We start from the raw sequence: 11,651 nt of genomic DNA, 5'->3' as shown, positions 1-11,651 counted from the left end.
TTATATTTAATGTGATAAGTTTATTAGATTGCTCCATAGATATTGCTATATACTGCCTCATAGAATTTTATATTGCAGCCGGACTTCTTTACTTGCCTCCCATTTCCTAGTTTGGGTGAAATCCCATCAGTGACAAAATGTTCACATTGCAGTTAATCTTCCTTTATTGGAAAGTGACTAGATTCCTCCTAGGGCTCTCATTATTGCTGGATCCTGCCCTGCTTTTTTGAAAAGCCCTGAACCAACATTTATTCTGACCATTGCTAGGGATTCCTTAGAGAGGCTCAAGGCCCATTCTATTCCAATTGTCATGCACCTAGTTCTTTACAGTAAGAGCTCATTTGATATTTATCAGAGTCCTTAGAGGTTTTCCCCCCATCATTGTTAACCCCCTTACTTGTAAAATTGTACCCAGTTTTAGCTACCATCATGCCCTAGACTGCTCAGCGTAAAATTCCAGAGTGTGGATGGGGACCAAGCAGAAACTTCATGATCCTTCTAGTGCTACGAGATGCTGTGTACTGACGGTGTGCTTAGATCATGGTCCAGCTACACTTTTATTTACCTTCTGAAGATACTACTAGTATCTGACAAAGTGGAGAGTTGAGGAGATGCATATAGCACACTTAAGCTAGAAAATAGCCCCCTGTTGAGGAATTGTGTGAGCTCCTCTTTGCATGCAACAGGAGGGGCTGGATTGCAGAGACTGCAGCAAGTAGGAGATCACACCCAACCCTAGATAGAAGATGTACAGTCATAACCCAGGGGCAACCAAAAAGGTATACACACAAGGACTGAGGTTATTTTGTCCCGAGATATGCAAGAATTTTCTCTATGGGAATACCCCTTTAAAGTGGTAACTGGTGCAGAAGCCAATTACTACACAGTACATAATACCAATTTTTATTTCAGATCAAAAGAACCTTGTTGCTTGCAAAGTTGAGAAATTACAGGTCATCCAATTAAAAGGGAACTTAGTGGATAAAAATTGCAGAAATACCTAGTGATCTTTGTCTACATTTGCAGCTTGTTATGGAGAATGCAGTGTTAATCCTACCACCAAGAAGAGTTTGTGTGGGTACACTACACCTAAAATCACTGAACCTACAAATTCAGTTCAGCAGTTTTAGGTTATTGGGTGCACTGCTTAAGTGGCTGTATCTGGGTGACCAGCAGGTCGCTTGCAGCTGAACAATGTATACAGTCTACATATCCGCTGTACATAGAACCTAGCCCACTGCCACCAATGATTGCTTTTAAAGAAGATTTTCAAGGGACATCTAATATTCAATCTAATCCAAAAGTGGAACATGTCATTGTGAAGTCTGGGAGCCACTGTCCTAAGAGTTTGATGGTGATGAATGAAAATGGTTCTTACCAGAAAACTCACTTGATGCAAATTAGGAAATACAGCCAACACTTTGTGGGTGGGGGCGGTGGCATCACCAGCTTGTGCCATCAACTGTCATATAAAGTCTATGGTGTCATTACAGGGTGCAGCCAGCATCTCATTACCCAGACTTACTGACAAACTTGAACCAAATAAGGCGTAAATATACTATTTATTAAACATTTATATTTATGTGCAACTTTACAATTCAGCTAAACACAATATAGATTGTTGGGGGTTCAGGGTCTAGCACAAATGCACTTTTTGAATAAATACATTTAAAATCAATTATAGGCTTTTAAATTTGTAAACTCTACATCTGTAATGTACAATAAAGGCGTATATGCTAATTTAACATAATTTGCCGATTTTATACAGCACTTATATTTTTTAGTCCATAAGTAAATTATTAAATGATAGAGAACATCAAACACAACCACTTCTCTAGAACTGCTAAATAAATGTTGAACACAAAAATGTAAAGACCCCATCGCTTTACAACCCACCCCAACAGTCTAAGCTCTGGAAAGACTATAAAGCCCACAGCTTTCCTTCCAGAGAGGGCGACGAGTGTCGCTTTGCTTATCAAATAAATCTGTATTTCTGATCAGTCATTAGCATCGAGACAAGATTCAATATATTTTCCAAAGAAAAGCACAATGCGCGTCGTGATTCGCCAATTCAGCAATAGCGAGTACGGCATTCAAAAAAATCTCATCCAAGGAATCAAATAAGATCGGCCACATTCATTGGCATCTCCTCCACTGTAGTATTGTAGAAAGTCTCAATATCACGAAGAATTCGCTTATCCTCCTCCGTAACAAAGTTTATGGCCACCCCCTTTCTTCCAAAACGACCTCCACGACCAATCCTAGAAAGGGGGAAAACAAAATTTTACTCTGTTAAAGCCAGCAACACTGACTCTGAAATAAGGGACTAAATGCTCAGCACCTTATCAGACGACATACAAGCCCATGTAAGCTGTAATACTGGCACATCCCTAGACCAATGAATTGTGCTGTACCATTTTTACAAGACATTTCCATTTATTGGACAAGCCCTTAGGCGAGTATTCAGTTGTAAAAAGGATTTTAAGACAAAGAAAAATACCCAGAATGAACTGAATGCACTCAGAGGACAAAGCTTCTTTCAATTTGTTAGATGTTGTGATTGAAGCAAACTTTTCAGCAGATAATTTTTGCACGTATTGGTAAAAGTAGTCTAGTACACTTAATCTACGCAAAAGGTTAGTTTGACCATTTAATATTTGCCCAAAAATGAAAATGTGTACGTGAAATTTAAATTTGATGTACACAAAGGTAAGGCAGAATGATTTATGGAGAGCTCCATGGACCAACTTTAAGTTGAAGTACTGTACTAGAGATTACCTGGACACTAAACAGGGTCTGTCACCAGATCCATTCCCTCAGTGAAGTTGCTTTGACATTCTTTTGAAAATTAGATGTGGCACAAACATGCAGTACAGGTTTTTGCTACATGCACATGCTTTAAGTGGGAAAAGGCAAGCGCTGCTCATGCCTCCCCCATGAAAAGCTGAACTGCTGCACCACAAATAAGGACATGTATACAGCTTGTCCTGTGCAGCACACCTCTGATACAGTGGTAAGAATGCTTACCGTGCACAATGCACGTTGATTGTCGCAATGAGCTAGCTCATAGCCACTGCTTCCACATGTGCAAATTCACACTTAGTAACAATTTTCAAGTGACTGGAAGAGGCACAAGGTCATTCCAAGAACTGCAAAGTGTGATTTAGGTTACAAATTTTATAAACTGACCAGTTGCTTCGTCTGAGTGGAAGCCACTGTACTTGGTCTATACAAGGCATATTGACAGCAAAGGCCAAGGCATTAATACCAATAGTTTAATAGCTCATCTGTTGTGTAGTAGCAACAGGTAGAAATTAAAGTGAATTACCTTTACAAGTATTAATCGATGCTCCACTGGCCGCCTTCATGTCACGACCAGATGTGTTTTCTCGAAGTGAGAAATTGCACATCACTTCCACAGGCCATTTTCAGCAGTGTCCAGGAGCAACTGTACTCTGCTCCTCAACTATTTGAACATAAAAACTCATAAGAAGTTTGCCTGAGGATTTAGTGAAATGTCATTTATTTTAAAAGAAAGATTGTTTGAGACCAAGCGTCCCTGTCTGCTGTGAAGGTCAAAACAGGCAGGGATAGTAGGAAGCAATTTATTTTTTGCAGGGGGAACGACAGGACAGCACTTAACAGCTATACTGTAACTTATCCTGCATGATAAATGCTTTCCTTCAAGTCATACCCACAGAAGGCATTTAATGCTTTGGCACAGACCTTGCTGTAACATAACTACTAGCCATTGGCACCCATTCAATCAGCCAGTTCCATAAATGCATAGGCAAGCAAACCTTGCATTGCTGTGCAGTAGCTTGTACAGAGTTTTAACATACAGACCTGTGAATGTAGTTCTCACGGTTGGTTGGCAGGTCATAGTTTATGACTAGGGAAACTTGCTGCACATCTATGCCACGTGCCTACAAAATGAACAGTTCATTATAGAATGTATTGACCAAATGTAGAATATATTGTCCAATTACAGCACTTCATTTGTCCTATAAAGTGTATGGATTGTCAGCCATAGTATAGTGGTGAACTACAACTGTGTAGTCCACTGTGGAATATGGCTCTTTCTCTCCCAAAGAACTTTACTGCTAGGTATAAGTACCTGTCACAGAAATAAAAGGTCTTTGGTTATAGGCATTTCTACTTACCAGTAAGTCAGTAGTGATCAACACACGACTAGACCCAGATCTGAACTCCCTCATAATGACATCTCGCTCCTTCTGATCCATGTCACCATGCTGTCAAGGAAAGTTTGTTAGTAAAGTCAAAGGCATTTACGTGTCAGTTGTACGAGACCAAGCGTCCCTGCCTGCCACAGTGACCAGTCAGGGATAGAAGGAAACAAGTTTATTTCAGCAGGGGAATGACAACAAAGCAACACTGCTAGGCTGCTTCATTTCCTGCTAGTGTAATCACACTACTTACCAAAGCAGAAACTGTAAAGTCTCTTGCGTGCATTTTCTCTGTGAGCCAGTCCACTTTTCTCCTGGTATTCAAGAAAATCACAGCTTGTGTAATAGTCAAAGTCTCATACAAATCACAAAGAGTGTCCAACTTCCACTCCTAAAAAAGTATAAGATGTTAGGCTTTCAAAAAAACATCAGAGTAAAAATAAAAACCAACCAACTTTTTAGAACCCTTACCTCTCGTTCAACATTAATGTAGAACTGCTTAATGCCCTCCAAAGTCAATTCCTCCTTTTTAACTAAGATGCGAATTGGATCACGCATGAACTTTTTGGTCACTTCCAACACGTCAGTGGGCATAGTGGCAGAAAGTAACACAACCTAAGAATATATAAAGATTATGATGAATATAGAAGATGCATTATGTGGGAACAGTATAGCCAAAAAGGTTATTTGTCTCAACATGCAGCCCTCAACCTCACCTTTCACCTTAAAACCTTGTGGTGCTCAGACAAGAACTGCATTCCTGATACTATATTAAAAACCTAACTTAAAGGAAAACTCCAGGAATCTATCCATTAAAGCGGTTTAACTAGCTTTTAATGTTTATATTGTAATATTGCCAAGCGGGCATCAAGTAGACAGAACTTTGAGTCATAACGGTGCATGGTTCACTGGCAGCCTGGGAGAATCCTAGTGTAATATCCAGGATAAAAGAATTTCCATATCAGAAAGGTCATAAGGGAGTACTTTTATCACTTTACCAGCACAGACTTTAAGGTAGATTCAATGGCAGGTTCCACTTCCCCTCAGTACCAACAGTTCCACAACCCTTTTATATAAAACACACACACCACACACCTGCAGAAGCTACTAGGACGTGGAGTAGCATTTGCTCCCACAGCCCAGACAGGCTACTGTGGTATGGAGTTGCTTGTCTAGGCTGTTGGAACAAAGGCTACTCCACGCACCAGTAGCCTCTGCGTGCGTGCAAGTTTGCTAATATACAAGTATTGTGGAACCTACCATAGGATTTACCTTAATGGGCATTTTCCTTTAACTATAGGAAAGGAAAGTAAGCAATGCCCGTGGATGTCTGCTGCGCCCCTATAAAATAGTGCTGTATAATCCAATTAAAATAAATCAAATCTTAATTCTTTAATTACCTGAATGTTTGTGCTCAATTTTTGAAAGATCTCATATATTTGATCTTTAAATCCACGGCTCAACATTTCATCGGCTTCATCCAAAACAAACATCTTTATCCATTTTGGGGCTGAAAGTTAAGAACAGGCCATTTAGGGCTATTTTTTTTGTTTTACAGTGAGCCGATTAAAATAGCTATAGTATGAAGGAAAGGAAACTAGTTGTAGGCCACTTACATAAATAGCGTCTATTCAACATATCAAACACTCTTCCCGGTGTTCCTACAACAATGTGTGGCGCTTCTGCCTGAAGTTTCTGCATTTCATTGCGGACATTTGTTCCTCCGATGCAAGCATGGCATGTTGCGCCCATGTAGTCACCCAGGGCCAAAATAACCTTTTGAATCTAAGAACATACAATTTGCAAGATTATTAGAAAAGGAAGTCCACAAGTATAGGTATGCTGGTTAGAAGTGACAAATAATGGCGCTGAAAGATTGTTGAAGACTTATGGAAAATTATCTCAAAAGAATGAAGTGTCAAGCTTATATTCTTACAAGGGTTACAGTTTGCTAGGCTACAAGGTTTATGGTTGGCTAGTTGCTACATGGGGCAGTATGCACTAAGGTATGTGCAGATCTACGAACGGTCATGTTATTCTAGGCATTAGATTGCTTCATATAACAAAACAGCCATACTCAAGACCCAACAGCAGTTCAGGTGCAGAGAATAGCTGCCATCTCCAGTCTAGTGTGATCACAGGTGGCATGGTAACCATCTGCAGTAAGTGTACATGCTCCAGTCTGCCTTAAACAAATGCGAGTGCACTAGGCAATAGTGATATGGTCCCCTTCAGCAAGCATACCTCCAAACAAAAAGCATGCAAGTTTAGGATAATGGCAAATCCCATGTTTGACTAGATTTCTTCATCCAACCATGTTTGGATGTTAAAGAAATCAGATATTTCTCCATTAAAAAAAATAAAAATTCAGATTACCACTTAAAATGGTTAAAACATCTGCAGCAAAAGGAAACTGAGTCTTGACATGCAAAGTATTCACTACTAGGTTGTGGCCAGACTGCAGTATTAAAGCAAAAAGTTTTAATAGACACCACTACTTCTACCCTTGCCAGTAGAAGGGAAGAAGTGGTAACAAACTTCAGAATGCCTCCTCTAGCTCTAGGGAGATAAGCTGCTGCCAGAAGCAAACATGAATAGGTCACTAGTCACAATACTCAAAGTTGACTGAAGCAGCAGCATTTTAGGCTGCACACTTGCAACACATGTGACATGGCTGAGCCATGGTGCAGAACGAAAAAAAAAAAATAATAATGAACAGCTACAGTACCAAGTAAACCTTTTATTCAGTGCTGTATTTTGGGAGTGATGAGACAGCAACACTCCTGAATGCTGTGGTCTCTTCTACAGGCAAAGGTGGAGAACAAATGTTACCCTCAAATAATCAGGATGCAATGGCTTTTCTGAGATTGAGTCAAAGTATAAAAGATTACTTTCTACACAAATATGATTAAGAAAAGCCATTTAGATTTTGTATAGCCAGTTTTGTTCTGATGTCTTATATGTGACATTAACCAGTGGGACTGAAGCATCTGGACATAAAGTGTGACATTTGAACAAGTCTTTCACAAGTGGCATGCAAAGCTCCATGAAATGAACAGTGCATCTGAACATTCTGCACACTGCAGTTTCCATATTACACAACTGCATAGCAAGTCTTGTAGAGCATTAGAGAAAGTAGTAAAGCAATAGAATCGGTATTCTAGTCTAATAAAAACTCAAACCATTGGATAAAGCAGTAAGGCAATTGACACAGAGGGCGGTGAAGCCATCTGCACTCACAGTTGTGGAATCTGAAACTTTTGCAGCACACAATTGCAAGCTACCCTGTCAATACCTGTTGAGCCAGTTCTCTTGTGGGAGCCAATACTAGAGCTTGGGTCTCCTTGAGCTCAATCTCCAGCTGCTGCAGGATGGAAATGGCAAATGTGGCTGTCTTGCCAGTACCTGACTGAGCTTGAGCAATCACATCATACCCTAAAAAGAGTAGGGAGACATTTAATGTTCCCAAATATTACCTGCATGTGTAACCTAAGAACAACCTGAACAAGTGATCAGAAAGTAAAGTTCTCTCCATTTCAGGTCAGTCCCGAAAGATGGTTACCATCATTTCACTTGTCTAGGATCATACAGGGAATTCAGGAACATCTAGCTTACAATATGTACATACATTGTCAGAAATCATACAAACCTTTAATGCAGGGAATGATGGCTCGCTGCTGAATGGCAGAAGGCTTTTCAAAACCATAGGCATAGATTCCCCTTAGAAGAGATTCTTTTAAGTTCATGTCATCAAAATTGTCAACAATTTCATTCCAGTTGCTCTGTAGGAAGACAGGAGTCATTTAGCCTTCAGCAAACAATACCAATAATAACCAAACATTTTATGGTACCAACCTCAATGACACCATCGGGGTCCATTCCTTCAGGGCCTCCATGGTCTCTAAAAAGAAATGCAAAAAAAACATGATACGTGGAAATATTCTGCCAATTTTAAACAAATTGTGGGTGTTGGACTATGGAGTTCTGTATAAACTGAGAATTTCACAAAGCAATGTACCCAACACTGGAGTCAAAGTTCACCATTCACAAGGTACAGAATGGCCAAATTAAGACAGGACCTAGACAACATCTGGACCAGAGGGGCTGTTGCAGCCCTTCTATATCTAATTTCCTGCCATGACAGCAGGATTTACCCCCATATATTTACACTTTCAGTGACCTCAAAAGATCTTCTTTAAAGAAAGCAGTTTCATGTCTCTGCCATATGTAGATTTTACAACATGTTTCAAGCAACTAGACTAAATGCTGACATCTATTCTTCCTCTGGATACCAGTGCATGTACAGAACATTTTTTTCTATCACCATCCAAAGGAGCGGAGCCAAGTTTCCTGAGACATGACAGAATTCAAGTCATGTCCATTAAGAAATAATGCAGAAGGTACAGTATTAGTTCTGCATAATTTGCCTTTGTACCATTAAGTCAGCTATGGGCATTTGCAGGCCTGGACTTCAGTTCTAGAGGACCATTAGGTCAGACTCCAGCTCCTTTTCCAGTGTTTGGGTTAGTCTGCCTCAGGTCCAATCCATATGCAAAAACAAGAGCACCCATATTGGGGCATAACATGTGCTCTTGATGACATGCTTTATGCCATGTTTTAAGGGGCCAATTAAGACACTCCTAGGGTTAGGGTGCAAGCCAGGGCCGGATTAAGGATGGTGGGGGCCCCTGGGCGCAAACTGGTGGGGGCCCTTCCAACAATGTTTTTGGAAGTATATAGCCTGCCAGCTCCCCTGTAGTATATAGCCTGCCAGCCCCCCTGTAGAATACCGCCACAAAAACTGAGTTGCTGACTGTCGGAAACTGGTGGGGGCCCCTTAAAAAGTGAAAGTGGTGGGGGCCCCGGGGCTAGAGCCCAGGGAGCCCCTCTAATCTGGCCCTGGTGCAAGCAGTAGCTAAACCTGTACCAGGGGACCTATAACCATCTGTGGAGCCAACAAACGGAATCCCTTGGATTAGAAGTGTATATTTATTCTGATCCACTGAAGGAATGCTGTGTTATACTGAGTATGTAAACATGTTCTGCTACTTTTTACTGCTATAAAAAGCTCTCGAGATGAGATAGGACAAATCAGTGATTTAATGGTTGATCCTGGAGAAATCTTAGCTTCATACCAGTTGATCTGGTTCCGATCAGAACCAGGCACCTATAGCTGACATGTGATATGTGCTACACATGCTTCTAGATACTGGATACAGGTCACTCACCCACCCAGCAGTTATCAGATGACAGATAGCAGGACACAGCTCTGGTGCTCAAAGTGTTTAGACATTCCCCAAACTAGGTGGCAGTAACAGATGTGAGGGGCACATACCACCCTGCAGTGGGGCCTGTACAAGTGATCAGTAAGTAAATTCTCTCCATATCAGGTCAGTCCCGAAAGATGGTTACCATCATGTCACTTATCAGGAGCACCTGCACTGACATACGTGCGCCCCCTCCTATCCGCCATGTTGTGCCCAAAGGATCCCTCCTCCCCCCTGCGGCGCTGTCCCCTCCCCGGGCCGCCAGAATCCGCTCCCCGTCCACTGCTCAGGGGGTAACATGGGCCGAACCTGAAACACTGACGGTCCTAATACGCCGACCGTGTCCCGTTACCAGCGATAAATGCCGCACGTCACTGCTATAGGTCACTACAGTGTGTACAGACACTACAGCGCGGCTGGGCCTACACACCCGCTACCCGGGGCAGAAGCCTCCAGCAGCTCTAGTGACTAGAGCTGTGCAGCAGCAGCGTGCGAGGCGGCAGGACCCCGGCTCACTGGGCCAATTACCTTGAATAATCCGCAGAGCCGCCAGACATGATCCGCACCACGTTTCAGAGCTCAACTGAAAAGGATTTGAGGAGGGCGCACACGCCGTTTATATAGCCGGAACTACATTACTGAACGGCGCAGGAATACCATCACGGTGTGTAAAGCCCCTAGCGCATCCCAACAGCATATCCTGTCTGCACTTTACTATATTCCAGATAGGTGTCACGGAAAACTGTTTTATTCAGTATGTCGTGTTCTGTAGAACCTATATCTTCAGCGGAGAAGGAATTTTTTCTCTCAAAACACTCTTTCCGTATGGCGGAAAGATATTGCAGCAAATGTGAGTAGGTTATAGGTCTCTGGGATGCACGGGGTTTCTCTCCCCGGCCCCTGCAAAGCTCCGCCCTGCTTGCGGCCGGTTACATGAGTGACGTAACACGTGGGGTGGACTACGCTGCTAGAATAAGTTTTGGGAGTGGAAGCAGAAGTTTCCATGACGTGATTGTAGTGAACACAAGTGTATGACACGCTGTTATTTATGGGTGACCCCAGCTCCACAGACAGCACGGATATACTCAAAGGAATGAAGAAAAAGAATAAACATTAAAACAATTAATAAAGACAAAAAGATCGGTGTAATGAGCTTCCAATGCTACATACATGGGGCATGTGCAAGCTGTATGTGTGGATTATGGTTGCATGAACATATACTCAAAGGGCTGGGGGTCACTTAAAGGGGTATTCCCACAAAGTTAATTAAATGTACTCAAGATAACAAGCAGAGATGTAAAAAACCCATGAGGAATTGATACATAAAGTATATTTGAAAATTGTATAACTTTTCATTATACGAACAATAACATTTATTTGTTGAAATGGGAATACCACTTTAATACTTGCGATTGTTGCTAGCACCGATTGCGGGTATTAACAGTGGGTGTTTTCTTCAATATGCAGCCTCAGCACCTCTGTGCCTTACACGTACGGTGCAGAGCCTAAAGGGATTCAAGTGTAAGGGTACATTTACACAGCTGTATGCCATATCACTGTGCGCTGGAGACTGCCATTGCCGTCTATGCGGAGGTATATTCGCCCGCAAATTTGTGTCCGCATATACATCCCCATAGACGGCTGTCTGAATGTACCCTGACTGTCATGCGTTTTTTATATAGAAAATATATATTGTATGTGTGGAAGGAAGTGGTGTACATTTTTGGTGTATACTACATTAACAAATGTTTTGCTTTTTTTATAATTTTTTTTATACAAGCTATCTACCCCCTCCCATAGAGATGCTTATTCCAGCCTTTTCTGTTTGTGGAGGCTGCATGAGCTCACATCTAATCTCCCTGTGTTTGGTTAAACAGCTTTGAGGTGGGAGGTTTGACCTCTTACTTTCAGTTTGATCTATGAAAATAATGCACATTGCATACTACTGCCAGGGAGAGAGAGCAGAAAGGGTTATTCTCGTCTGGGCATTCACATTCAATTTCATTAACTTGCCATTTATATGTTGTCTCGTTTCTAAGGGACAACATGGCTACATTTATGAGAAATTATCTTTTTTATATATATATTTTTAATAACATCCAATTGAAGAAATGTTTACATATGGCAAAGGAATTTAATTAAAGGTGAGTAGCACCAATCACGGGTGCTATCCCGTTGATCGCAGCTGGCAAAGCTT

At 41.5% G+C, this 11,651-nt stretch overlaps 1 protein-coding gene and 3 non-coding genes across 5 annotated transcripts; all 4 read right to left on the bottom strand.

Annotated features, from left to right (window-relative positions):
* Window positions 1–1,543: 1,543 nt before the first annotated feature.
* Window positions 1,544–10,133, bottom strand: LOC140122165 (eukaryotic initiation factor 4A-II). Of its 2 annotated transcripts, XR_011854264.1 has the most exons (12): window positions 9,983–10,133; window positions 8,043–8,088; window positions 7,837–7,969; window positions 7,483–7,622; window positions 5,804–5,972; window positions 5,588–5,697; window positions 4,659–4,802; window positions 4,441–4,578; window positions 4,164–4,253; window positions 3,847–3,926; window positions 3,329–3,466; window positions 2,124–2,261 (listed from the first exon to the last, which is right to left on the bottom strand). XR_011854264.1 is itself a non-coding variant. In XM_072142703.1 (11 exons), the coding sequence occupies exons 1-11, from the start codon at window positions 10,009–10,011 to the stop codon at window positions 2,117–2,119; spliced, it is 1,224 nt and encodes a 407-aa protein (XP_071998804.1). In that variant the 5' UTR covers window positions 10,012–10,133; the 3' UTR covers window positions 1,544–2,116. The 2 variants fall into 2 exon arrangements, 1 of the variants encoding a protein (XP_071998804.1); XM_072142703.1 differs by lacking the exon at window positions 3,329–3,466 and having other exon boundaries at window positions 1,544–2,261.
* Window positions 3,540–3,668, bottom strand: LOC140123284 (small nucleolar RNA SNORA63). The gene has a single exon (XR_011854614.1). It is a non-coding gene; the product is annotated as a small nucleolar RNA SNORA63 (small nucleolar RNA).
* LOC140123299 (small nucleolar RNA SNORD2) lies at window positions 7,694–7,762 on the bottom strand. The gene has a single exon (XR_011854628.1). It is a non-coding gene; the product is annotated as a small nucleolar RNA SNORD2 (small nucleolar RNA).
* Window positions 9,545–9,612, bottom strand: LOC140123303 (small nucleolar RNA SNORD2). Its single transcript, XR_011854631.1, has one exon. It is a non-coding gene; the product is annotated as a small nucleolar RNA SNORD2 (small nucleolar RNA).
* Window positions 10,134–11,651: the final 1,518 nt, after the last annotated feature.

This window comes from Engystomops pustulosus, chromosome 3, assembly GCF_040894005.1.
Source record: "Engystomops pustulosus chromosome 3, aEngPut4.maternal, whole genome shotgun sequence".
Classification (NCBI taxonomy): Eukaryota; Metazoa; Chordata; class Amphibia; order Anura; family Leptodactylidae; genus Engystomops; species Engystomops pustulosus.
The sequence above is the reverse complement of the archived record's forward strand: the minus strand, read 5'-3'. Positions and strand labels throughout refer to the sequence as shown.